General features: G+C 39.8%; 3 protein-coding genes and 1 long non-coding RNA gene across 8 annotated transcripts; 1 reads left to right on the forward strand and 3 right to left on the reverse strand.

Moving 5' to 3' along the window:
• Positions 1-34: 34 nt before the first annotated feature.
• Positions 35-1,928, reverse strand: LOC148721453 (uncharacterized). The gene is made up of 4 exons (XR_015992558.1): positions 1,389-1,928; positions 823-894; positions 647-730; positions 35-153 (listed from the first exon to the last, which is right to left on the reverse strand). It is a non-coding gene; the product is annotated as an uncharacterized LOC148721453 (long non-coding RNA).
• Positions 1,929-1,949: 21 nt separating this feature from the next.
• LOC111324833 (anoctamin-4) lies at positions 1,950-12,932 on the reverse strand. 3 transcript variants are annotated; one of them, XM_088736303.1, is made up of 8 exons: positions 12,843-12,932; positions 6,998-7,304; positions 6,435-6,584; positions 4,667-6,177; positions 3,985-4,112; positions 3,225-3,468; positions 2,682-2,831; positions 1,950-2,589 (listed from the first exon to the last, which is right to left on the reverse strand). In XM_088736303.1, exons 2-8 carry the CDS (start codon positions 7,073-7,075, stop codon positions 2,226-2,228), a joined length of 2,625 nt encoding a protein of 874 aa, XP_088592429.1. In that variant the 5' UTR covers positions 7,076-7,304; positions 12,843-12,932; the 3' UTR covers positions 1,950-2,225. The 3 variants fall into 3 exon arrangements, with proteins under 3 accessions (XP_088592429.1, XP_022784227.2, XP_022784226.2); XM_022928492.2 differs by lacking the exon at positions 12,843-12,932 and adding an exon at positions 9,057-9,390; XM_022928491.2 differs by lacking the exon at positions 12,843-12,932 and adding an exon at positions 7,982-8,122.
• Positions 12,933-12,972: 40 nt separating this feature from the next.
• Positions 12,973-19,219, forward strand: LOC111324834 (pentatricopeptide repeat-containing protein 1, mitochondrial). 2 transcript variants are annotated; one of them, XR_015992557.1, is made up of 8 exons: positions 12,973-13,555; positions 13,734-13,868; positions 14,652-15,497; positions 15,574-15,693; positions 16,520-16,615; positions 16,731-16,844; positions 17,568-17,660; positions 18,392-18,436. XR_015992557.1 is itself a non-coding variant. In XM_022928493.2 (7 exons), exons 1-7 carry the CDS (start codon positions 13,010-13,012, stop codon positions 18,635-18,637), a joined length of 2,082 nt encoding a protein of 693 aa, XP_022784228.2. In that variant the 5' UTR covers positions 12,976-13,009; the 3' UTR covers positions 18,638-19,219. The 2 variants fall into 2 exon arrangements, 1 of the variants encoding a protein (XP_022784228.2); XM_022928493.2 differs by lacking the exon at positions 16,731-16,844 and having other exon boundaries at positions 12,976-13,555; positions 18,392-19,219.
• On the reverse strand, positions 19,102-26,518 carry LOC111324836 (uncharacterized). 2 transcript variants are annotated; one of them, XM_088736304.1, is made up of 8 exons: positions 26,359-26,518; positions 24,749-24,991; positions 24,194-24,520; positions 23,204-23,347; positions 21,885-22,105; positions 21,146-21,506; positions 20,611-21,018; positions 19,102-20,162 (listed from the first exon to the last, which is right to left on the reverse strand). In XM_088736304.1, exons 1-8 carry the CDS (start codon positions 26,396-26,398, stop codon positions 19,846-19,848), a joined length of 2,061 nt encoding a protein of 686 aa, XP_088592430.1. In that variant the 5' UTR covers positions 26,399-26,518; the 3' UTR covers positions 19,102-19,845. The 2 variants fall into 2 exon arrangements, with proteins under 2 accessions (XP_088592430.1, XP_022784230.2); XM_022928495.2 differs by having other exon boundaries at positions 19,102-20,165; positions 26,359-26,517.
• Positions 26,519-26,542: the final 24 nt, after the last annotated feature.

Raw genomic sequence — 26,542 nt, forward strand, 5'->3', positions numbered from 1 at the left:
GTTAATTTTAAACTGAAATTCTATGACTATCGAACCGGAGGTAAATAATCTCAAATTACTATTATGGCTTTCCACACGTTTCTCGTGATGCGTCACGCTCTCATTATGCGCCCGCGTTAGATTGGTTGTGTGACCAGCAATCTTGGGGAAACGCTACAGTTAAAAAAACAGAAAGTAAAATAAAACTTCACATTAGACTGGACCTTTGGACATTCAAAAGGGTAGGAGCAACCCCCATGACAGATTTTGTGTGTTCAAACGTAAGTCCATACGTAAATGAGTATATAAAGATCTGTAATTGAGAGAGGAACAGCCATGGAGTTTGTAAAGAGATTCTCCTGGTGGTCATGTGAAGGATTGAGAGCAACTTTGAACATGCAGATGTGACTCAAAAATTGCTAGCACCCGCGGGGCACGCAATTTGTAGCCTTAGAAAGTTTACACGTGATCAATGTTGACAAATTTTTTACATAATGTTCCCGTAATTTCCACTCAAAGCTTTCTGCAATAATTTCAAATTTATTTTCCCTTCGGGTTTGATTAACTCGCCCTCAGCCGGAACATGATGAGCGCGAAAGTTTAGGCAAAGTCAATGATTATTTTAATATTTAAAACTGCGATAAAAAAAAAAAACGTATGAACTAACCTCTTATCATCAGACTTAGGATCTGTTTCTCCAGCTAATGAAAAGGGATTCACGTTTTCGTCTTGTATTTTCCTTTTAGATTGACTAAGGAAAAGAATTCGACAGAAAGTGCGCGCTTAGAAATAGGCAAATGATCAGATAGTCTGTACTCGGTGAGCCGTATGATTTATACTCACACAGCTTCAAGCGTCTTTCTGGGAAAATTTCTGTTCTCGTCCAATGTACCATATAAAAACTTGGTTTCGTGCCTATAGATAAATCAGACATGCACATTACGCTCAATGCAAAGACGTGAACAAGGTCTCCAATATGCAAGTCCTAACCGTATCCATCTTGTATTAAAAGCGGCTGCCTCCGAAACATCGAAAATTCAGAAAAAAACTAAGTCAGTTCGACAACTTTCCTTTCTCACTTTATTTAATCGAAAATTCATGATGAAGTAGTTAGAAATGAAAAGGCAAATAAAAAATCGTTGAAGAAGACGATACTTGAATGAGAGTACGGCCGGAATTCTTTGTCTTGTGGTCATGAATTTCACTAAAAAAGTCTTACAAAAATTGTTCATTGGATGCAATCGAGTGTCCACACTGAGAAGCTGTAATTCGTGGCTTTTGAGTACCGAACTTCTACGACCTAACGCGGCAATTTGTTCTTCTAAACTTCAGGTTTCAGCAAATCGGCGGAGCAAGTAAATAATCTTAGATTAATGATGTAATTTTACTTAACTCAAACTTCAGCTTACCTTTCCACGAGCTTCTTAGTCTCCATTTTACTTCAAAACATCTCGTTGCTCGGGAAGGGCTCAAGTTATGCTGAACAGACTTCTACCTTATGAAAAATTTAACAACACGCAAACACGGTGGCGTGCACTCGAGAAATTCCAACACCGATAACAAACACGTGAAAATGCGCGCATTAATAAGCCAATCACGAAGAAAGTACTCAATTGGCAAGTCTTGGATTTATCATTCTTTGCATTTCGCATGCTTCAACATGGTTTTGCCACTTGATTTACAGCTTTTATCTAAATAGACATCAGGTGGAAATCGCATGATCAGCTCTCATCGGCATGCTGACTCCTTTTCTCATGTTTTATCAAGCGCTCACAAGGCGGGGATGGTAAAGCCTATCGAGGAGGGCTTAACATTGCAGTTCTATCTCGAATTTTGCTGCTTACTCAAAGGAGAAACAGACAAGCAAAGAAATTTGAAAAAAACACGCACGAAAGGAGCGTTAGCCTCAGCCAAAATAGAAGACCTGGACTTCCGACCTTTGTGACAAGAAAAAAAGTAATACCTGCAAATGCAGTTCGTCGATTCACTTCCATTTATTAATTGAATTCAGTTAGAACACAAGCCACAAAAAGTCTCTAATGAGTCTGTTCCAAGAAAAATGGGGACTCATAAAACCAAAAGAAAGAGGGAACACCTTAAAGACATTATACAAACTACGCCAAACAGAATATAAGTTTCGACTCGTCCTAAACCAAATTAAAATTAAAGTTCAAAGGACAAAGCCCAAACGAGATTCAGAGGTAAACCAATCTTCTCATTCCATCCTTCACGGCTGTATATTGTGGTCATACTCTATTGATGCCAAATCTGCTTCCACCTGCAACACTACTAGATTTTCTCGATCTGTTTACATTCTCGCACGACATGTAAAGAGAGTTTGTAGAACCGTCAGTGTGCGACACACGTGCGTCCAGGTCACGCGAAGCTTCAGCCTCGCTTCGAGTTAAGCACTGCTTGGCGACGTAACTCTCGCGCTTTATCTTCACTTCAAGTTTGCGGGGGATATCAGGAATGAACCAACCCAAGAGACTAACGATGAAGAACACGAAATATTGGAAGATGATGACGAAGGCTAAACGGACAGCGAGTACGAAGAAATATTGGCGGTTGAAATCGTATGGCTCTTGTGGGTCAAAATACTCTTTGTACCTGGTGAAACAAAAACCAGCTCAGTGCGTTAGGCAGTCAATATGCTAATACGCAGTCAAATGATAATGGAATTTGTAAAGTTCTAACATTACCTACAGTAGGATTTGTTATACGGTAAGTTTTTGAAAGGATCTCGTGGTAAAGCCATATCACTGAAGTCTTTGATGTTGAAGTAAGACAAGCTGTTATTGACATAACCGGTTAAACTTCCATCGGAGCTGTATGCGTATTTGTAAACTTCCCTAAAAAGTTAATAAAAAGCTATTAAAATCAAATATGGAAGACTTGATTTCTGTGCAGTTGATAGATAAAAAGGCCAAAACTTAAATCTTATGAACCTATTTATGATACTTACAAACCTATAGTGCGGAGCAGTTGACTTTGCATAAGGCGACCAGACATATTTCTGCTTCTGTTTGTGACTGGAGATAGTATATCACAAAATCTCAGGGGTTCTCCTCGCCCTTATGGGAATTGCAGAGTTCCCCTCCCCCTCCCTAACTTCCCCCAGGTACACAAGTTTATTTCAGAAGTGACAAGTCGCAGTGCTACCTCCCTTTTAAGTGATAACGTTTAACCAAACTTGTACATCACATTTGACACCACTAAAACATGATCTGTTGTTATACACATGCCTTGGAATAAATTCTGATGTAAAGGCGATCACAAAAGAGTTCACAACTACGGCAAACCAGCTCATGGTGCGAAGAATTCCGAACCAGACTCCAATCCCCTGAGCCCGCTCTGCCACTGGTCGGCGGAAGTTAATCACGAAGTTTATGGCATCAATGCGAAGTTCCAGGATGTTGTTGATGAGTGCAAACAAAGGAGCCAGCGGAAACGCGGCTACGAACATGGTCACAAAACCAAACTGGATCGCTAGAGAGTAAACGAAACGAAAGCTTGGTTAGCTCGTGCCAAGCTCCTTGATCATGTGGACGAGAGAAAGAGCGGGTGTGCCAAAAAACTGGAAAGCAGGCAGACGCGGCTGCTGTGGTCCCATAGAAAATGGCATTTTCTTTCACGATTTTACTCATTCTGCGACTGTAATGAATTGCACGTCTTTCTTTTCGTTCGTGTCCACGGGCGGAGAACCTTGGACAGGCTAAAGATAGAGCGCCTGTATCAAAATTCTCTTGATTCTTACATAAAAAAAGATGACTATTGGATTTATCAGTGACACCTATAATCATACGAGTTCAAAAGTAACATTTTGGCGGAGAAATCCTAATCTTTGCTATTTTACCTTGACGATCTTAAAATGCGAAATTATCTACGAACCTATTGATGAGGTCATTGTTTATCAACTTGGTAAACAACGACGACAACAGCAATATATCATGAACACACTGACATCAACTTGAGAATTCAAAGCAATTAAAGCCCAAACGTTACCCATGTCGTGGTATTCGTAGAACATTCTCAACTCTGGTTCACTATTAATAAAATAATCTTTCTCCCATTGTTCAGGATGTGCATTTGATTCTTTTTCCTTTCGTCCGTACCACCAACGCACTATAGATCTGAAAAAAACAAAAAACAATTCTTTAAAGCTAATGAACGAGCTTACGAATGAAAGAACAAAGCAAAGGGCAGACGGTTGCGTACCAATCGATAGAAATTTCGGACAAGCGAACAAGCGAATGAATGATATTAAGGGGAAGTAAGTAAGGTGATTTAGTAACAGAATGCAATATATCTTGTCAGCCATAAGGGAGAGGTAGCATAAGTTCATAAATACGATTGGTTTCTTCTCTCCAAGTGCGCTCATAAAAATACTTCAGTTTTCACCACAACTCCCCTCCTCCCCCTGCTTGGATTAGTCGACCGGCCACAGTTCTGACCCTGATTATTCACAAGGTAAATAACTCTGTCAAAGGACGTTGCTATCCAGCGGATAAATGCTTACAAACAGACAATTTCGTCCGTTGGATACACGTTATCGTCTTTTTTTTTTTTAACACCTGGGGCCTGATACAGGTACACACACAGACAGCTCAGCTCTGATTCTTTTTCTAAATTCTTACTTAAAACAAGTTACCGTGAAAAAAAAAAAAAAGATGAATAAAATACTCACGGAATAGCAAACTTGGAAATGGAATTAATGAACTGCTTGCCAACCATGATAACAGCTAACTGAATACACAACTCAATGAAACATCCCGACGGATCACATCCTTCCATTCGTCCCCCACCGATTCGATTGTAGTTCCCAGGATATCCTACGATGTGACCGCCTTTGAAGAACGCTATATAAAACAGCGACGAGTACATGTTTACAAACTGGAAAGAAAATAGCTTCAGGGTTAAAATGTTATGATACTCTGTTCTGGTCCGGGGGGACTCCCATTCTGTGAGCGCAATCGCTATTTTCTCATACACAACTCCCAGCACAGTAATGGCGACAAGATTAAGAACAGAGGCTGTCAGAGAGGTTATAATTCGCGCGCCTTTTTGTATGTCTTCGTCCGGGAAGGCGGACAAAACAGCGACCATGGCTGCTCTGTAAATGACAACTCCAACTAAAGTAGCAATTACGAGCAAGACCATGAACGAAACTACCATAAAACCGCAAGTGAATCTCCCTACACGCAACGAAAAAGGAATATAGGGCTCCAATCTACCCGTCACAGGATTGGGTCGCTTGTTTTTGGCTTTGGTAACAAACGCTGGCCTTGGCGGTTCAAATTGTTCTTCAAAATGCAACATGTCCCATTCGTGAGCTAGGCTTATTTCGCGTCTCCGCCACATCTCCAGAAACACGGTTGCCCAGAAAGAAATAAAAACGGCAAAGAACACCGTTCCTTCGTGGTCAAACAGATGCGATACTGTAGCGTAATCACAACTCGTTGTGAGGGTCCAGTAACTGCAATCTTTGTCGCAAAGCGGACACATGTAAAACAAATCGGAGTTCCTCTCATCACATATATCTTTTACAGGTTGAAATGTTTCCATTGTTATAAGACCAGCTATGAAGCAACATAAGCCGACTAAGGCAGCAATGACAAGCATGAAGTTGTATGTTCCTAACCAAGCAAAATACAACGCTACTCGAGTCCCAAAGTAATTCTTTACCGCATTCAGGGGCTGGAATTTGTACCACTGACTAAAAGACGCCCAGTTTTGACATAATCGTTGACGTTCGTTTGTCGGAAGATTGTCTTCCCTCTCTATCCGAAGATCTTCGTGCAAAGGATATGCGCATTCGTAGACCCCTTTGTGCAGTAGACGAGAGATTCCGAAGTCGTCCATTTCAGACGAATATTTCGTCGAGAGTAGCAAGCGATGCGTCATGCGGCTTCGGTCAATGTCAGAAAAAAACGTTTCCTTGTCTTCGATAAGGAAACAGTCTGACTTTGCCCGACTAAAAAACGCTGTTACTTGGCGATCAGGCTTCATGAGAGAACGATCTTGAAGTTGGAAAATATTCAGAACATTTTTAGCCTTTTGAATCCATTTACTCTTTTTCGAAGACTTGAGGTGTGTTGGCCTTTCAGGCTCGCGAACAGGGACCCGAATCATCATTTCCTCTGCGCACTTGGCAAGAACGTCCCAAGGAGCGTGAATAAGAACGAACAAAAGGTTTTCCTATGATAAAAACATTTCCAGGGATTAGAATTGTCATGCAAATAAAAGGTTAACAGACCGTGAAATAGTTCTGTTCAGTTCAAAGGAGTTCATAACATTACAGAGACAAATCTACTTTCAGAAAAGGTTTACATGATCACAAATGGTATATCTAAAGATCTGCACGTTGCCGTGAACATGTCACCTTCAAGCCGAAAGTATAATTACCAAAATACCACTGAAACAATTCTGCGAGTGTCGTACATGTGTTTTCAAACCTGTTCGGTAGATGTTACATGTTCTATCATCAAGCCTTGCTTTTTCAGATTCTCTTCATATTTTTCTCTCATCTCCGCTTTTTCTCTTTCTTCCTCTTCATTTCTCTTCTCCAACTCAGGTTCAGAATAAACTAACACGTAATCAATTTTCTGCGGGAGACACAAGTAATAAAATTTAGTTAAATTTAATTAGCTGTGATTGTTATTGGGCAGATGCTCCTCATCACTACACAAAATGACTTGGATACACTAGTAAAGAAACACTTTGGGCAAAAATAATCATGACATCCCAAACAAAGAAAGCCAAAGTTTGCTTACTGTCATTGTCATTTGCGAACTAAATTTATTACGCTAGTTTTTTTTAAGACCTAGAATGTAAACACCTTTTCTACAGCTTTGACAAACAGAGAGAAATGTAAAGTGCTTGATTATAAGTTTAAAATCTGATGTTGTAAAACACCACTGATTAAAACTTGATTTCTGACATGTTTTTCAGTTCTTACAGCTGTCTTTTATCGCCCCATGTGTCAACACCACAAACATTAAATCAAATAGATTCCCACCTTATTCAACAATTCTCGTTTACTTAACGATCCCCATCGACCTTGACCGCCCATGTCTTGTAAAAGAATTTCTTCCATCGTCGAAGGGTTTTCACTGCTAGTTAGGCACTCGAGGTTTATTTCCGAAGTGCTTATCGCTGTCACGTAACTATTGCGCTTCTGCGATGTTTGACTCCAACAAATTGGGGAAGGACTTTGTCGTGGTTTGCCAGACGCAATTGGTGATTCATAGACGGTGGAAGACGCAGGATGCGTTTCACTAATGTCTCCAGTGTTTTCTGCAGCTGATATGCATGAGATCGGATCTCTGAAAATGAAACGAGATAAATTAGTGGTGTGGCGATGAGTAATGCTCCAGTCAGTTGTAACAACAACGCATAAATCATATAATCAACAACGATGTGAACACAAAACCGTTTTGTAAGTAAAACCCAGGTGGATAAATATATATGGTGGTATAACAGGTGGCAAACCACTTTGGTTTTGCTCTCGAAATTTGCAAATACGTTTTTGTGATTTGCTTAAATATTAGCGTACTGAAGTATCAATAATAAAAGCAAAAAGAACTTAGCTGAAAGTTACTTCTCTATTTTTAGGGGAAAGTCCTCCTATCAAGAAAAATACGTCATAATGCCTTCAGGCTGGTACCAAATTTTGCGTTTTTTTTTTTAACACGCCTTTATTCTCGATGCAAGAAGTTATGGCGCGTCAAAGTTTAATCACGATAGAAAAAAATTTAAACAGACTACATAGACTTAAAATTTGATCGAAAATATTGATAGAGATGTTTTTTGTTTTGATGAAATTTAAAAAAGTCTTCTCCGCACCTATAAGTACCAAAATGTTCGCTGTTTAGACCGTTCGACTTCGATAGTATATTGCGATATCAGTTTACAGCGTCGTTTAAATTAACCCTATTAAGAAATACGCTTTCCTTAGTTCATGTTAACCTGGTAAAACGGACACTATATAAAATAAACCCACCTTCCTACCAGACAAAATACTCGTGAATTGTTCATTTTTTGTAGTTCCAAATGGAGGGTGAAATCGTTCTCTCGGTTTCGATTTCGCAATCAAATTAGGTGGAACTTAGTTTTACCCTTGCATTGTTAATGTAGAAAAAATATTGTCATTATTTATGCAGAAAAACTTTATCACATGCTAGCAAAGTGAGATGACATTGTGCCCCTGGGCGTCCGGAAAAAGACCGTTTCAGAAGTAAAGAGCTCGACGAACTTAGGCCCGTTAATATACATTTAATGCGAAAATATCAGAACGATTAGTTATCGGCGTCATGGCAATATTTAAGAACGAGTCTCTGTAAGAATCAAACATCTTGGGAAATGAAAATTTTCAACCCCCCCCCCCCTTCAAATTTTCCATGCAGTTAGACACTCAGGGGAATGCATAAAAATGCCCTTTTTAAAGGCTACAGCACTCTTGTTGCTATGGTAACAACGGCTGCGTGTTCGAGGCCTGGGGCCTCATTTTCATACAAAAACATTGCAAAAAAAGTGTAAAATATTTATTTCTCTATCTCAAGCTAAATACAACATCACAAATTGGTACTACTAGCATACACAGTGACATCATTCGTCTTTACTTTGATGTATTCAATTTTCCCTATGAGTTAACGTGAACACGCCAATAGATTAATTATCTTGGTACAGTTTCGGTCATTTTCTCTGTGGGGTAAAACAGGGAAAACGTTTGACTAAATATCTCCAAAAGTACACCGATTCTGGAACTGAAACTACGCACTCAGCTGGTTGTAACATTCTAGTTTTTAAACATGTTAAAATCTCTGCGGGCCGGCCTCTACTTTTCATAGTGGCAATTCGCAAACGAAGCTCAAAAATCAGATATTGCATAAATTGGCAATGTTTACATATAACGTTCTCGACAACAAACGTTTGAGACAAATGAAAAGTGCAAGACTTTGAAAGAATGTTATCCCATGAGCAATATCCCGAAGAGAAATCTCGCCTCTAGCCTTAATATTTAAAAAAAATTAATCAACCTTCAAGAAGGACTACACAACGTAAGTACAAACATGTACCTTAAATCGTGTGCTGATATCATCCAGATTCCGAGTAATGTACCTTCAGTCTTGAGAATTTTGGCAATCCAAAATCCTCTGACGATACACCGTTATACTTGTCTGTCATTTGAAACATGTTAAAGTTGGCTGATCTACTCGAAACTATCGTAACACCGGTCATTTATCATAAACATACACGTAAGTTATGTTTATGGCGTGACGCTGGATTTCTCCCGGAAGTTTCCGTCAGGTCGCTCCAAAGAAGACGAGAAATGGACAGTTTTCGATATTTCTGCATATTTCCGCGCATTCTGAAGTAAAAACAACCAGAAAGAGAGAGGAAAACCTTGATTGAACGTTCGCAAACACTGAGGGTGGTAGTATAAATCGCAACTTGTCAGCGGTAGTACTACATGTAAAACCCACCAGTTGCGCGATAACTATCACAAAGTGGAGATTTTGAACAACTCAGTATCCCCTCATTACAGCAAATGGAACAGGGATTTAACACAATCATGGTCCACAACTTAAGATTTTTTAGGGAATCGTTTACATGCTTGAAGAATATTTTGGCTTTGAGCTTTAAGATTTCTTTTCCTTGAGAATAAAATGCTATAGTAAGTGCCCACAAAATTACAAAGGTTCCTCTTTCGGTGTCGCATGGACCGAGGAGTACAGATTTGTTATGGATGAACCAACGGGCACAATCTCCTCAGTTATTAGCTTGATAATCTCCACAGACTAACGTTATTGGACCGAAGATCTCCTTCTTTTTCCTAGTGAGCCGGCCACCTCAGGGGGAAATTGAAGAGACCTTTGACTTTCTGTCGTGTAAATCACCGGAAGATTGCGTTATATTCACCTTTCTTTAAGCTTATAAAAGATATCCAGGAAAGGTGGAATTATGACATAACGATTTCATTGAATCTTTTATTTCGAACTCTGTTTTGATTTTTCTTGATCAAGACATGAAAGAAAACATTGACTGACTCGATTGCACTGCGGCGGTGATAAGTCTCTTGTTATCATATCTTATGCAAATTTTCGTACAAATTTCTGTTGTGGCAACTGGATTTTGAATGTAGTACTACCGCTTACAAGTTGCGATTTATATTCTCACTCTCAGTATTTGCGAACGTTCATTCAAAGGTTTCCTCTCTTTTTTTGGTTGTTTTTACATCAGAATACGCGGAAATCTGCTGAAATATCGAAAAATGTCCATTTCTCGTCTTCTTTGGAGCGACCGGACGGAAACTTCATGGAGAAATCCAGCGTCACGCCATCGTGATAACGTACATGTTTATGATAAATGACCAGTGTTAAGATAGTTTCGTGTAGATCAGCCAACTTTAACATGTTTCAAATGACAGACAAGTATATAGGTGTATCGTCAGAGGATCTTGGATTGCTCAAATTCCCATGAAAGAAGGTACAGTACTCGGAATCTAGATTGTCAGCACACGATTTGAGGTACATGTTTGTAGTTACGTCGGGTAGTCCTTCAGGAGGGTTGATCAATTTTTTTGTAAATGTTAAAACTAGAGGCGAGATTTCTCTTCGGGATATTGCTCAGAAGATAACATTCTTTCAAAGTCTTGCACTTTTCATTTGTCTCAAACGTTTTTTGTTTAGAACGTTAGATGTAAACATTGCCAATATATGCAAAATCTGATTTTTGCGCTTCGTTCGCGAATTGCCACTATGAAAAGTAGAGGCCGGCCCGCAGAGATTTTTACATATTTAAAACTAGAATGTTATAACCAACTAAGTGCGTAGTTTCCGTTACAGAATCGGCGTACTTTTGGAGAAATTTAGACAAACGTTTTCGCTGTTTTACCCTACAGCAAAAATGACCGAAACTGTACCAAGTTAATTAATCTATTGGGGTGTTCACATTCACTACCAGGGAAAATTGAATACATCAAAGTAAAGACGAATGATGTCACTATGTATGCTAGAGGTACCAATCGGTAATGTTGTATTTAGCTTGAGACAAAGAAATAAACATTTTACACCTTTTTTTGCAATGTTTTTGTATGAAAATAAGCGCCCAGAGGCCCGTTTCTCGAAAGTCCCGCTAACTTAACGGACCCGGGGCCCGTTTCTCGAAAGTCCTAGTAACTTAACGGGCCCGAAACCATGTTTCAAAGTCAAAATTTAACGGATAGGATAGCAGGTTCTGGCCCCCAAACCGGTCCTTTTTGTTTCTTTAGCTGATAGGTTTATTGTATCATTTTCAAAACTTTTGAAATCCCCATCTTGAATCAAAACAGAACAGCTTTACTGGCCCGTTAAGTTACCGGAAATTTCGAGAAACGGGCCCCCGAAGCCTTGTTTTAAAATCAAAATTTAAAGGATAGGGAAGCAGGTTCTGGCACCCAAAACAAGTCCTCTTTGTTTCTTTAACTGATAGTTTTATTGCATCATTTTCAAAACTTTTGAAATCCCTATCTTAAAAGAAAACATAACAGCTTTACGGGTCCGTTAAGTTACCGGGACCTTCGAGAAACGGGCCCCAGGCCTCGAACACGCAGTCGTTGTTACCATGGCAACAAGAGTGCTGTAACCTTCATAGAGGGAATTTTTGTGTATTCCCTCTGAGTGCCTAACTGCATGCAAAATTTGAAAGGGGGTTAAAAGATTTTCATTTTGATTCTTACACAGACACGTTCTTAATCTCATTTTAAAATCTCCAGAAAAAAATATTTTGCGATAAAGAAGTTCTCAAACCAAAAGGCAGTATTCTTGCAAGAATAGAGTCCGCACCAATTTCCGAAACGAAAGGCGGGAGTTTGAACTCTACCCGAATCGTTCTGTTTTCTTTCTTCGAGAAAGACACGTTTCTCTCGCTTTCCTTCTCTGTTAGGAGTTTTATAACGGTAACGGAAAGTCATTAAGGATTTCTGAAAAACTGAACGCTGAGGGCGGTAGGGTGGGGGCTAACATTCAATCGATGGATAGGCATCCTATCTAGGAGGGGTGTAAAATATTCTAGGTCGCTTAATGCTACAAAAGATGGAATGAACTTGTGAGTTCATCGAAGGTTATTATGCTATGAAAATCTAAATTTTTTAGTTACATTTTTGGAGCATCTCCCGTTATATTTTTTAGTAAGCACCAGAGACCGGAAGTGCGCGTCACAAGGTCAACCGGTTAGGATCGTGATTTGTCACAGCAGACAATAAAGGAAAACAGTTAATATTTAAAATGAAGTGATTTGTAATATAAGAGAAAAAAATCGAGGTTCTAGATGGAATTTGAACCAACGACCCTCCGTGATCTAGTCGGATGCTCTAACCACTGAGCTACAGGAGACTCTATGGTGAGCAAGGGTCAATTAGTGGGTATTGACTGGAACCGCATCACGTGCCTACACAGCCAATCATTAGCTAGCGCATAGAAGCTCACTAACAGCATCACGCTGTCACATTAAAGCATCATATGATCTAAAGCATCACATGCATTAAAGCATCACATGCAGCCAACCAGCCCCCAAAGTGAGCATGTAAAGATGAAACAAACAATTTTTAATATAAGAGAAAAGAAAATTTGATTTGTTACAGTGAAATCGAAATGATCCTAGACGCTGTTAGTTTTGAACATGATCGTGGAACCTAAAGGCTTTAAAATCTACCAGTTAAAATACTACGAACGGAAATCTCCATAGACCACGCTGGATCAGAACAGGCCGGCGTGGCCCCGCTGATCGCAAAAGGACTCGTATTTAAGTTGTGCTAGCTGTCTAATTGAACCCTCAAACTCTTCCTAACCGTAATTTTCTTCAGATTAAAAAGGATTGCTTACTTTTGTCGTAGACCTCCTGGTCAATCGAATGCTGACTTCACCAAAACATGCCTTCTCGCATGCCATCACAAATGGAAGAATCAATCAAACCCCATAAGGCACTTCGCGTTGATGGATGAGAATATGCAATCATCCAGCGGAAATACTCTTGAGCGGGTAAATACAACATGGCGGTCTCAGCGAGCAGAGTGCGGTATCACAGATTACCTGTATATTGGTTTGTCCGTCTATGTAGTGAATCTGGATACCCCTTATCACACATTTATCCACAGAGAAGGTCACTGAGCCTCAATGGTTGTCAGATGTATTCTAAATCCTCGTCTGTAATGGCGAAAAAATTGAATCAAACAGGAACGAGACGGCATGCGCTCGGTTTTGACAAAACGAAATCTCTTCTGAGGTCACACCATATTCGGGACGATCGCATATCAGGAACACGTTCAAAGGATCGTAAGGTTTTAAGAGAAGAGGATGATCCTGAGTCTGACCCGGAGACTGAGGACGAAGGGGAACTGAATAGAATTTCATATAAGGAACTGAAAAGTCAGAAATCTGGAAAAGGGTCTTTACGACCCTCTAGATATATGTTTAGGGAAGTTGGAGCTACAGGGGAGGAAGAAAATCAATGGGAAAGAAAAAATGCCGCTATAGATCGCAAAGGAAAAGTCAATTGGTATGCAAGACAAATGTTGAGGCTTTCTCAAGAGGGCAAGGTAAGATCGATGGCAACTCCCTCTAATAAGGGTCAGTATGTCGAATAGAAAGTTATATATATATTTGATTAGTTTTGCTAGTTTGTTTGTTTATTCACTTGTTTGGCATTCCATGCTTAATGATGTCATTAGCAACTGTGGTGTAGGGAAACTTATTGATTGATGACAATTTTTACAGGTTGATGACGCCCTTAAACTCCTGTCATCAATGAAAGAGGACAAACTTAACCCCAAGATTGAAGTTTACAATATTTTCATCTCTGCATATGCAAAAAGTAGGGAAGTCAAGAAGGCTTTCAAACTCTACAATGATGTAAGTGTTCTGTTGACTATATTTCTTAAGACTTAGTTATTCAACTTTGAAACATATGTTGCTCCAAAACTCCTAAAATCAACAATACAAAGATTAACAGTAAGTAACACCTTTTTAATAAACTTAAGTGTTTATGAAACACATTTACTTTGCAAGAATAACCATATCCTTTAAATGATAATTCACTCCTACAAGGGACGGTAAAATGTAACCTAACTGGGAGAGAGAGTGGCATTCATCAAATTCTATCATTGTGCTGCTCCTTCTTATGTTAAAAACCAATGATTCTTTGCATGACTATTTACCTTCTACATGATTATGCTTTCCACAGGAGATAGTAAGATAAAGTCAGCTGATTAGCCGGATGGCTCATTATTGCTAGAGCTGATAACCTTGTTTCAGTAGAATGAAGCTTTTAGAAGTAATTGCCTCTGTCTCCTGGATGTGATGCTTGGCCATTTCTTACCCCAAAGCATTTTACATGGCGGGTTGTTGTGCAAACTTCTTGGTAATGGGGGGAGGAGGGGAGGGGAGGGGAGGGGGAAGGACAACTTTGAGTTGCTCTCTTGCTCCAAAACACACCAAAATGGCTCAGTGAAGGAGCAGAACTAGACCTTTTGATTAGGAGTCCTGCATAATGATCTGATTGTGTAATCACCACTATAGGGTATGGTCTTCTGTAAAGTATCCACAGCAAACCTCTAGCATGCCTGAAAACATCTTGTAGCAGTAAAAAGATGGCTTGAATATTTTTATCACCCTTATTTTCTTACACTTGTTTAGGTAAAGAAATGGGGTCTGAGGCCAACTGCGTATACCTACTCAAGCTTGTTCTATGCTTGTACTCAAGCTCAAGTTACAGAACGTACTTTGGAGAGAGTAGAAAAACTTTACACTGAAATCAGCCTCAGAGTTCCCAAAGATGAACTGGAAATGAATCTTATTACATACAATGCAGCTATCCAGGCCTTTGCTGTTTGTGGTAATCCTGACAGAGTATTTGATGTGTATCAGGAGATGCGAAAAAACAAGTTTGTTCCTGATGAATACACCTTCACATCATTATTAGCAGCCTGTTGCCTCGATCCAGATGAAGGCCCTAGACTGGCTTTTCAACTACTTGAGGAAATGAAGTGGTTTAGATTACGGCCAAATATTTATATTTACAATTCGGTGTTGAAAGTTATGAGAAATTTTAAGCTTTCTCAGCAAAAACAAACTCTATGCCTGCCCAAGGATGCAAAGAGTCCAGTGAAAGGTGAAAGAACATCTGAACATGAAACTCGATTTGATGGTGACAGTGAAACATCAGACAGTGAAATAAATTATGAATTTAGTTCCTCAGAGAATCATTTGCAGGAAGTAAGCATGCTTGAAAAACAGAATGACAAGAGTGTACAATTGCAGGACTACTTTCCTGGTGTGGAGAAGTTTATCCAAATAATGGCTCTTGAGGATGTTAATCCTGATATACGCACCTTTCAAATGCTGCTGCACCTCGCAGCATCAAAATCAGAAGAAGGGTATTTGATGAATCTTATGAAAAGTTGTAAAATTACCCCAGATGCTATTTTTTTTCACTCTATTATCAAGACAAAGGCTTTAGAGGGTGATCTTAAGCAGGCAAAGGTACATTTGTTTTTTTTATCTTTACACACTAATTAATGTGATATTCAAAGGTAACCATTTTTGCATTTCAATACAGGAGTATATGAATCAACTGCAGGAGAAACTAAAATTTTCCCCATCAGAAGCTTCCTACCAAGCTCTGGCTTGTGGATGTAGAAATCAGAATCAAGGACTTGCTTTATTAGATGACATGGAGGTTTGAAATATGATCATAAAGTACTTTGATAAAAATGATATGAGTCGGTTAGATACGACTCACATGTACACGTACGTGAAAGGATAGCAATGTTATTTTTGCATGCAAGTTATAAACATGAGAGTAAATATGCAGTACTTAAAACATGCAAAGCTCAAGATCATCAAATATTGTGATAGCCTGCTTGAAAATTAATTACAGATAAATGTGAGTTGGGCATCAGATGCAGAATTAAAGGATGCCCTGTAGTCTCCTTTGTGGAGGCACAGTGACCTCATGGTTAGTGCACTCGGCCCTAGATCAAGTGGTCTGGGTTCAAGCCCTGGCCGATGTCATTTGGATATATCAACAAAGTTGAAATGGTAAATTGGCCACCGTAATGATTACAAAAGCTGACGTTTCGAGCGTTAGCCCTTCGTCGGAGTGATGTCATGGTGTTGTGTTCTTGGATAAGACACTTTATTCTCACAGTGCCTCTCTTCACTGGGGTTAACCCTGTGATGGACTAGCATTCTATCCAGGGGAGAATAGTAATGCCCTTAGTCTGCGCCAGCCCCATGGGCTACTTGGCTTGTAAGCTGGCTTCACCTTTACGTGTAGTCTCCTTTGCAGCCATGTTTCAGTCTTGCCATACATAACACTCTCCAGCCCACCAATGGCCATGGGAGGACTGGGAGGGGGGACTGGGAGGAGGGACTGGGAGGGGGGACTGGGAGGGGGAAGAGTAAGTTGGTGACTAGATCAAACTACAATGGGAAAGGAAGTTATTGTCACTTTCAGTAAACATTGATTATTGTTTTGTTTTACCTCTGAATTACCATGTTAGGCTGAGGGAATCACAGCTGGACAGTCTGTGTATGGGACACTGATAGCAGGTGCAGCTAAACTGCGGCAGTTCACTTACTTGGTCAAGTTAGTGAAGGTTTGTATTGTAAATCTCTTATTAGTACTGGAACCATTGTCAGCTGTAACTCACAAAACCCAGATGGACAAGTGGGTTTTGGTCTAGTAAGGGGAGTTGCTTTCAAATTTTTTAGGATCCAACGTCACATTTGGATATGAGACCGCCGCCCAGTTAGCCCAATGGATCATGCACTGGACTGTTGTGCGGGAGGTCGAGAGTTCAAGTCCCGGCCGGACCAACACTCAAGGTCTTAAAATAATATTTTGAGAAGAATTTGCTACCTTTCTATAACATCAAGAAATGGTTAGATATTCTAGTCTTCTGGGATAGGGACAAATAAATTGAGGTCCCGTCTCCTGTAGGGTTAGGGGTGGGAGACGTTAATTTCCCACACATGAGATTACTGTGTGATGGATGTCCTCCCCTGGGTTGGGATGGTGGGTTTGTATTGTTGTGAAGGCCGTAAGTTAGATAACTCATTGGGTTAATTACGTCACCTTCGTTAAATAAAGAATACTGTATTGTATTGTATTGAGAAATAGCAGAAGGGGCCACTCTGTCTTCTTTTTACACTTGTTCTTTTCTATTGGTAACCCTGATCTGTTTTTCCTTGCCTCTGTTCCTGTGTCTGCCTGTCTCTATTGTTTTATCTGTCTTGCCATTGGTTTGACTGCATTCTTTGGTTTCTTTTATTTCTTTCACTCTGTCTTTGTGTGGTGCATGTGCAGAGGGGCAGAAACTTTCATGTTGGTGCAAAACAGCTCAGGGAATTTTGTAAGGTACTGGCCTTTCAGGGCCTTTTAAAAGGTTAGAATACTGGATCTGAGATGACTGCACCATAGTACAGAAAAAAGGATCCTGCTTATTTTCAGTTAAATGGATCTCATTTTTGTTTTCTGTCTGTGTATGTTTCTCTGAGCCTTTCTATCCCTGACTGCCTCATTTTGTAATGCTATGGTTCTTTCATCAGAGAATGACAAAGGATGATGTGCGACCCAGTGCTAGGATGACAAAGATACTGGAGAGGATGTACAGCTTACCCTGTGAGAAACCTAACATCTCGGTGAGCAGTAATCAGTTTAATTTTTCTCTTCTTAAATTGTTTTATATAGTCACTGATTATTATAAAGTATCCCTTCGTCAGAGCCCTATTGCTCTGAGGAAGGGCTAATGCTCGAAACCTCATTGTTAAAAACTCTCTCAAGTGCCCAAAGTTTATGTACATTACCAACTCAGATGATGAAATCAAAAACTTTAATAAAACGCTTCACTGATGCGGCATCAGTTTCTTCCGAAACTTACCTCTTTGTTAGTATGAATTATCCCATTTATCAATTTTCGAGAGAAATTGTTGTTTAAAAACACCATGGCCTTTATGTCTTCATTTAATAATTGTTTGATGGTTCAGTGAGAAGCTTGAACTTGTTATATCGATTTGAAGTAAGTTGGACACACTGACATGCAGCAAACAAGAAGGAAAAGTAAATAAAAGTAAATATATTTTGGTGGGTCAGCATCACATCAAATTTTCCTTCACCGTTTACACCCTCATTTCGTTATGCATATTGACCATGTTGTTTTCTGTACCTTTCCTATTTCTGACAAATAGAATTTGTTAAACAGTCAAGGGCTTTTTTCGTTGGCAATCATTTTCACTATTTTCGTGACCCTAATGTTCGACTCATGGGTGATAAATGTAGGAAGGTAAATAAATTTATAAATTGAAGATGTCGGAACGAGGTTGCATCCGTCGAGGTACCCGGTTTCATTAATATTGCCTCTGTTTAATTTCAGAATGACATGCCGGACCGTGTGGTGGAGTTGAAAAGATTCCGCTTCGTTGAGCAGAAGGGTTTCCGGACATTTTATGAAATCTGGAAATCGAAACGTCTAACAAGCAAGAATGCAGCAACAGGGACTAAACCAGGTTCCAGTATGGAAAACTCTCATCACGATAGAGATGGCGAAAGGAGTAAAGATGACGTTGTCAATGACATCACCAGTGACGATGACCATGATTCTGAATTTAGCCATCTTTAAGTACTGTCAGGACTTTGCTGGTGATACGTCGCTTTGACAAACGGCTTCATGCGTATTGCTGCCACAACAAGTTGATGAGATTCACTCTTTCGCTGCGATTACTGACCACCCGTTCAAACCAGTTTAAATTTCCCCCCAGGTGAAGATTTTCTTAAAAATTTTCCACGTGTCAGTGAGAAAGCTAATCTCTGCAGCGACCTTGCTCGGTACTGTGTCTTGTCGTGTTACTTTCCCTTGCTTTGTTTATTAGCACTTAATAATACAATTGATTTGGAACATTTTTGTTTCTTACAATATGATTAGTTGATATCGTTCAAGTAACCCGTATGCGCTGTACGCTCTCTATCAACGCTTTCTTTGTTGTATTGGCTAAAACGATTACTTCAGCCATCCGAAAGTGCCGCATGCTGATCAAACACCAAGTGCACTTAGAAGGATTTTCTGAACGACTGAACCAACTCAACTTGTCTGTAGCTCACTTTATTACATACTCCAAAGAAGTACTCACCTGTATTCTTTACTATATGTAATAATATTTGAGAGTAACACAGATTTGTTAAATAAAACTTCTAATTAGAAGTAGATTCCGCTCTATGATGGTTGATAGTAAAATTATAAAAAATTCGACAGCCGTTTGGAATTTCAATGACTCTCTTAGTTCCTCTTTGTTTTTATAGAAAACTAACTAAGAACTATTTGTTCCTCACTGATACAGATTTCTTTCTAAAAAATTATTTGGAGAAATACTATTATAATGCTCTAAATACAAAACTGAGTTTTTCTATAATCGCTTGGTCATTGGATTTTGTTTTGTTTCGCCGTTTTACTTTTGCCATGCATTTACTACATTTTACGCTTTCACACATCTTCACAAGGAGGAGAGGCGAATATAACTGCGAGAATCATTATACTCCTTTTTAACATCATCTCCGGTTTACTTAAGGAAATATATAAGAGTTAAAAAGTCCATCCCTTGTAAAAAAAAAAACCTGTTCACTAATCCATGGTCATAGATACATAGCATCCGATGGTAAACTATGTTTTTCTCTCGAAAGCGTGAAAGGCACCAGAATAAAAAAAAAAAAAATACAGAAAAATATTCCGATTTCGCCCATTGGTTGAACTGACTAAATTTCGCAACAAACTTGCACTAACAAGAGACGCTCAGTTGAAGAAGAAGGCGTAGAAAATTGTTTTACAAGCTAACTTTAGGCGGTCATTTCGTACGCCTCCATGACGTACTTTTTCGGCACCAGACCTACACTATATCCCTGAGGTTTGAACAAAGACCCGATCCACCAATCGTTATGCGGCTTTTCGTAAATATAAATCAGGTCACCTCGCCGGAATGCCAGTTCATCTTTGTCGTCTGCATCACATGTCCACAGGGCTTGGTAGATGTTAGCATAGTTGATTTCGATCGTTTGAACTTCTGCAGGACTCGCGGGTGGTTCAACTTTCCGTTTAGGTGCAGGAGGTGGTTGCTTAGCAACCGGCTTTGAGGGTCGCTCGGGAACTTTTTCTGCTGCTGTTCAATGAAAAGAAAATGTAGATTTTTTTCAGTACATTAGCCTTTTAACTCCCGGAAGTAATTAACAGGTAACTTCTACCTATAATATCCCTACATTATCAAACAAACAGGTAATGAGAAAATTCAAAATTATTAGGTAGTAGCTGTTTTCTTGATCTGACACCACATTCTCGTCATTACTTTACAATTGTAGCAGCTGTGGGGGGGGGGGGGGTGGGAATTAACAATCAGATCTTGAGAGTAACAGGATTGAGCACCGCAAATTCATGATAATTTTGCTAATGAGTACCAAGACATACTAGACTGAATTTTTGTAGATTTCCTTGTGACCTGATTTACCCTTTCCACTCCAGCTGAACACAACTTCTTTTCAGAATTTAACGAGCCAGACCAACTTCATACCGAGAGAGCAGGTACATCAAAAGACAAATTAGCAACTCACGTGACTCCACTAGAGGAATGGCTTGCGGTTTAGGAGTCTGGGGTTGAGGTCTTTTGGGAGGACGCATCGGGGGTGGAGCAGGAGCTTCATTATCGGGAACTTCGTAATTTTCTTCCTCTAACACAGGGGGTGGGGGAGGCGGTAAGTCTGAGGTGTCGTTAGGGGCGTCCGGTCCAGCAACTTCATACATGTCATCTTGCTGCGGTGCGGGAGGGGCAGGTGGGGCAGGAGAGACAGGAGGGATGGGTAGCTGTCCTTTGGAAGGTCGAGGGGGGGGTACCTCTGGTGGATTGTCTCCGCTGGGGATGGGTGGCATGGGTTCTGTCTTGATGGGTCGTGGTGGAGGTGCAGATGTCTCAGGTAGTTCGTATTCCTCTTCTTGTATGGGTTCGACTGTTTTGACTTCGCCTGAAGTGAAAAGAAAAATAAAAAGATGTTGATGAACTTATGCAGGCTGGTAATCGTAAGGGGCGACTTTTCTCTGTGAAAACAAATGACTTTCAAAGAGCCATGATACTATATGCTGTTAACTAACCCGGAGAAGGAGGAAGCGGAGCTTGTTTTGAAGGGACAGCCGAGGGAGAAACTTCGTAGTCAACCAGTTCTTGTGTGGGTCCTGGAGAAGGCTGGTTTGACACAGATGATTGAACGGTCTCTACTGCCTCGTATAAATCTTCTTGAGTGTCATCATACAGTTCCTCTTCTTCTTCCACACCTTCGTTCTTCGTTTGTCCCGCTTCAACTGGGACATAGTGAAGGCTGTCATTATCTCCTGAGGTTTGCCTGTTACGGAGTTCTTCTAATTCAGCCCTTTGATGATCAGACAGCGGAGCATCACAAGCCCTCTGAATGGCTTTCATCCACTTTTCTGCTTCTTCTTTATTGTTTGCCTCAAACTAAGAAAGGAGAGAACAATAGAAATGTCGCCCTCTGCAGATCAGCTACATAAATCAGTAAAGTTTAAAATGCACTACGAAACTTTTTTCTTTTTCGATTTCAAAAAAGTCCAGCGATTGCGACGGAACATCTCGTATGTTTAAGCAGGAGACGGGCAGGCCTAAGGGGGGCTTCGTCGCTAATGCACTTCGCATCTCATCGAAAAGTTCGGGTTCGAGCCATAACGGACTGAATTATTGTATGGTAATCTTCAACAAGACATATAACTGTTCGTTTCATAATTTCACGACACTTGAGTGGAAAAAATTTTTTCGAAAATTTCAGTTTAGAAAGTTAACGTAATTAACAAATGGACTTTGAGGGTCTGACACTTGTACCTGGTAAGTCCTCTGGCCACCCGAATGTGTGAGATGAAACTCTCGTCCTTTCTTGCTGTCTAGCTGTACTTTATAACCTGGCAGCAAGATATGTCCTTGTTGTTTGTTGGCCTTCTTGTCCTTAAAGTAGTACATCGCGTGATTACGCACCACACAGTACCTCTTCTGAAACTTACTCCCCAAATACACCTTTCCTTCCTTGCGACGTTTGTTCAAAATACCTACAAGAAAATAATTTTACCGATCAAAACTACTACATCAAATTTTAAGAATTAGTTTTGTTATTTGATAATACAGTCAAAATAATAAGAGGAACAGAATAGTGCTTGTAAATAATGTAAACCAATGCCCCAGGGTTTTCAAGGAGAAATATTTTTTCGTATCGAAAGTCTCAAAAGTCTCGAAACTCGAGTCAAATCTCAAACGTCTCGAAACCCGACACGAGCCACGACCCTCGAAGTTTCCGACAAGAGAGGATCCGGTTTCGAGGGACATCGACTTACAGTATGTTAGTACAAGGAAATTTAACTGGAGATTTCTGTGTAGCATCGGATATTTATGTGATCTTTGATGCCGATTCAGTGTCACCCAATGGTGCCAAACTCTCCCACCTTCGCATACATCAAACAGCATGTAACTCGCTAAAGGTGAAGAAAACAGGCAAAAGAGTTTCAAATTTGTTTTCTGAAACGATTTTTTGGAATTCGGGTTCGCATTTCAAAGTTTGAATGTATTTGGAAACATGATATTTGAGCAGCAGAGAAAAATAAGGTTATGATCAAACCCAGATGATGTAGCACAGTCGACGCTAGAGCTTAATTTAATTTAGTCCATTTTCACTGCATTAAGTTTTGCAGTGGAGAAGGACTAGAAAGGAACATGGGAACCATTCGTGCTAGTCCATTCTCCCACCCATCCCACCCCAGGGGAGGACATCCATCACACAGTAATCTCGTGTGATGCTTACTGGCCCAGTCCCTGTCGGAGCTTGTCCCAACTTTTGTAGAATGACGTACTTAAGAATGTGCCTTCCTCCTATGAATGGGATGCTGGTACATCACAGCTTATCCCCTCACTCCCCACCCTGGCACGTCATCAATTTCCCTTGATAGGCACCAGTAAATAATTTATACTCCAGCTGAGCCTGGTTGTTCAAAGGGTGACTAATAACAGTCAGAAGTGGAGCATCAGAGGTGGCCATGTAAGGATAAAATCAGAAGGTCAAGGGCTTCAAAGCTTATGTCACTACCCACTGCCAATTTTTCGAGCTCACAACCAAACTACAAATTTTATTATTGTGAAGAGAATCTAATCCACACCTCCTATAATGACACCTTGAATGTTCTCAGGACTTGTGCTCTGTTTTAGTTGATTCCAGTTGACAGTTCCATCTACACTTTCTGGTGGTTCAATACCTTCATACATCTCAACATCTGTGTCTTTTGGACCAGAAGGGTCTGTGTCTGTAACCAAACCACACAACTCCTATTATCATTTAGTGGTAGTATTGTATTATTATTATTATTGTTAGGTTGGTCAATTGAGCCAGGGAAAGAGTTGGTGGAGATTGCTGACAGTCCTCATAGATACCAGTCCATGTATATCTAAGATGTACAAATAATGCTTTTCTCCCTTGAATCATATGCTGATTAATGCAAATTTCCAGTAGAGTCTAAGATGCTAATTTGTCACCTTTACCCATCTGTTTTCAGGTGCAATATCAGTTTTGAGGAGACAGTTATGTTAGACTATTGGTTGAAGACCACCCTGTGTTGCGAATCATTCAAATGGGAGACTGACCAGTGTGGTATAAGGACAATGAGTATCACAAAAGAATTCTACAGTTGAGTACTCATGTACTCATCTGCCTAGGGTTTGTACATCAGCCTTTGATTCTAACCCATTCAAAATTGCAGAATATTGTATGCAAGCTTTCCAAAAGGTTTGAAGCATCATGAAAAATAATAGTTCTTTTAGTGGTGTTGGTGGAATCAGAAAAAGAATGTACTAATCAGAGATGTTTAATGGTCAGGATTTTTTCATTTCCTGTTGATTGAGATTAGGAGACTGGGGATGTCCCCTCTCTTGATCCTGTGACAATTACAACACAACTTTAAATTGTTACCGTTGCAAACAAAACAGGAATCAGATTACAAAAGATCTTCTTTCCACTTTCCACTATTCAATGGTTGACATTCAGCTTCTCAGTAACCCTGACTGTATCTACAACCATATTTTTTCTCCAGTTAACACCAACTTAATGAGTTAATTAGCACTACTAATAACAAAGTATTTGCTGCCCTCAATACCTTCGTAGTTTTCATCAGCACCTGGGATCTCATAGTTCTCTTCTTGCTCAGCTGGAGCTGGAGGCTTGACACTTTGTTCTGCAACTTCATAATCCTCATCTGCAGTGTTCTCTGCTTGAGGTTCTACATAATCTTCTTGGTGTAGATCATCCTCCATAGCCATGTAGTCTTCACCAGCAGTTTCACCACCTTGTGCCTTACTTTCCTGCTCAGCTGACATCACCTCATAATTCTCACCACCTGTATCTGTAGCTGTTGAAGATGGTACCTCTTTTCCCTCGGCATCTTGGCTCATTTCATAGTATTGATCATCCTGTGCTATTACAGCTGCAGAATACAGTCAAATCAAATTAAACCCTTTTTTTTCAAAACTCCTCACCTTTGAGTACAACCCTTGACCTCAGCCTATATCTTTCTCACTCTGAGAAGTAACAATTAAGTAACATCCCCTTACAGCATCCAAGAACTGTCTTACATTTGTAGTGTAGGTTAAATTTGTCAAGAACAGCCCTTGTTACACTTAGATGTTATGCAATACACTGGAAAAATTAGTACCAGCCACATCATCATAGAGTTCATCTCCACCCTGGTCATCATTGGCAACAGGTACTGGTGCTGGCATTGGAACTGCACCCTTCGGTGGACGTGGAGGTGCTTTGCCACCACTAGGTAATTCATTTTGCAATCCTAGTTGGGTTTTTAACTTTCTGAACTTATCTGCTAGCAAGGTACGCTCTATTTCTGCTGCTGGAGAAAGTTTTTCTTTAGCCAGTGTAATTGAAAAAAACTTTTCAGCCTCTGAAATGAAAAGGTTGGAGTAAAAAGAGATCAAAGTCAACAAAGAGAATTATACATTGCTAAATAGGCATCTTCTATTTATTCATTTATGAGGTAAAAACATCCTTCGAGGGTTAGAATAAATTAAGCAACTAAACAGGTCTCTTTGAGACTATAAAACTCTACATTATGATTGTGTTTACGATTACAATTTACCCTTCAACTCCCACAACCGATTAACATGAAACTTCTCCCTATAATATCCATACAGTATCCAGCAAACAAGTAATGAGAATACTCAAATTTATCGGTTAGAAGTTGTTATCTTGATCTAACACCAAATTCTCCAAACTGATAATTATATAATTCAAGGAAATGTGTAACAGCTACTGAGAGGCAAGAATTGATTAGCAGATCTTGGGAGCTTTAAGGGTTAACACACCTATTCACCAAATTGGACGCAGCAAAATATTGTCGGCATTTACATGACTTTAGAAGTTTTCTTTCCTGTTCATGTAGAAAATGTTTGCATCGAGCGTTTTGCATTCTTGTAGTTAGGACGTCTGCGCATAACTGTATTGCAGTGAAATTCGCTGAACACACACATATATATATATATAATAAGTTAAAAGGCCTCGAGCCAACAGTGACGCCGCGCCAGAAGGATCCAAAAGGATTCACTGTCCAAACCTCGATAAATGGTAGGAGAAGTGGTGTGGCACACGAGGACGGACAACTTCGAGCGAAGGAAGACATATACTCAATAAAAAGTCTAAAAAGTTTAATAAAAAACGTTTCGGTCCGAGACCTTCATCAGACAACTGATGAAGGTCTCGGACCGAAACGTTTTTTATTAAACTTTTTAGACTTTTTATTGAGTATATGTCTTCCTTCGCTCGAAGTTGTCCGTCCTCGTGTGTCACACTACTTCTCCCATATATATATATATATAAGAAGCTACAGTTGGACAAGCACACGACTACATGCACATGTAGCTATAACTCATAAACGATGTAGGCTAGATGAATACAGGGTAGAAATGCGTTACAGCTACATTGCCAAACAGATCGATTCATAACACTGAAATTTGTAGGATGTTTCGAGTTCATGTTTTACATCACGGTTAATCTTAGGCTCCAGCATTCTCATTCTTGGTACTCCAGCCGTATACAGGTAAAAGGATAATTATAAACTATGAAGCAACGAAGTCATACATTTCTACTATCAAAGTAATAAGGTACCATCGCAGGAAAGTCTGTTATGCTACCTGATATACCGGAAGTCCATCGGTAAAGTCTATCTACGATCACGACCACGGTCGCATCGATCGCTCCTTCGTAACACTCGCGCCACCACATAGATTAATGTCTAATTTAGCTGTAGCTTACCACAAATGGCCTCTTTAATATCCTTGCCGACTGGATCCATCGATAGTTCGCTTAAAACGAAAACTAAACTACCAAATTAATGAAAAATACATTGCCTTCTACACCAATAAACAATCGCTTTCTGCACAGTTTCACCGCAGAGTACATTCTATATGTATTATGGGTAAGATTGTTATTTCCTCAT

The sequence above is a fragment of the Stylophora pistillata genome, chromosome 10 (assembly GCF_964205215.1).
Source record: "Stylophora pistillata chromosome 10, jaStyPist1.2, whole genome shotgun sequence".
Classification (NCBI taxonomy): domain Eukaryota; kingdom Metazoa; phylum Cnidaria; class Anthozoa; order Scleractinia; family Pocilloporidae; genus Stylophora; species Stylophora pistillata.

What these genes read in the sequence shown, in the direction of transcription:
- LOC111324833 (XM_022928491.2), bottom strand. Translation starts at nt 8,016, where the DNA reads ATGAACAATTCACGAGTATTTTGTCTGGTAGGAAG. An exon ending in ATGTAACATCTACCGAACAG is followed by an intron (nt 6,178 to 6,434) that starts GTTTGAAAACAC and finishes TTTTTATCATAG; the next exon opens with GAAAACCTTTTGTTCGTTCT. An exon ending in ACATCAGAATTTATTCCAAG is followed by an intron (nt 2,832 to 3,224) that starts GCATGTGTATAA and finishes TTAACTTTTTAG; the next exon opens with GGAAGTTTACAAATACGCAT.
- LOC111324834 (XM_022928493.2), top strand. Translation starts at nt 13,010, where the DNA reads ATGGCGGTCTCAGCGAGCAGAGTGCGGTATCACAGATTACCTGTATAT. An exon ending in CTTTCAAACTCTACAATGAT is followed by an intron (nt 13,869 to 14,651) that starts GTAAGTGTTCTG and finishes ACACTTGTTTAG; the next exon opens with GTAAAGAAATGGGGTCTGAG. An exon ending in ACTTGGTCAAGTTAGTGAAG is followed by an intron (nt 16,616 to 17,567) that starts GTTTGTATTGTA and finishes TTCTTTCATCAG; the next exon opens with AGAATGACAAAGGATGATGT.
- LOC111324836 (XM_022928495.2), bottom strand. Translation starts at nt 26,398, where the DNA reads ATGGATCCAGTCGGCAAGGATATTAAAGAGGCCATTTGTG. An exon ending in TGCTGATGAAAACTACGAAG is followed by an intron (nt 23,348 to 24,193) that starts GTATTGAGGGCA and finishes GTTTGGTTACAG; the next exon opens with ACACAGACCCTTCTGGTCCA. An exon ending in TCAAGGTGTCATTATAGGAG is followed by an intron (nt 22,106 to 23,203) that starts GTGTGGATTAGA and finishes ATTTTCTTGTAG; the next exon opens with GTATTTTGAACAAACGTCGC.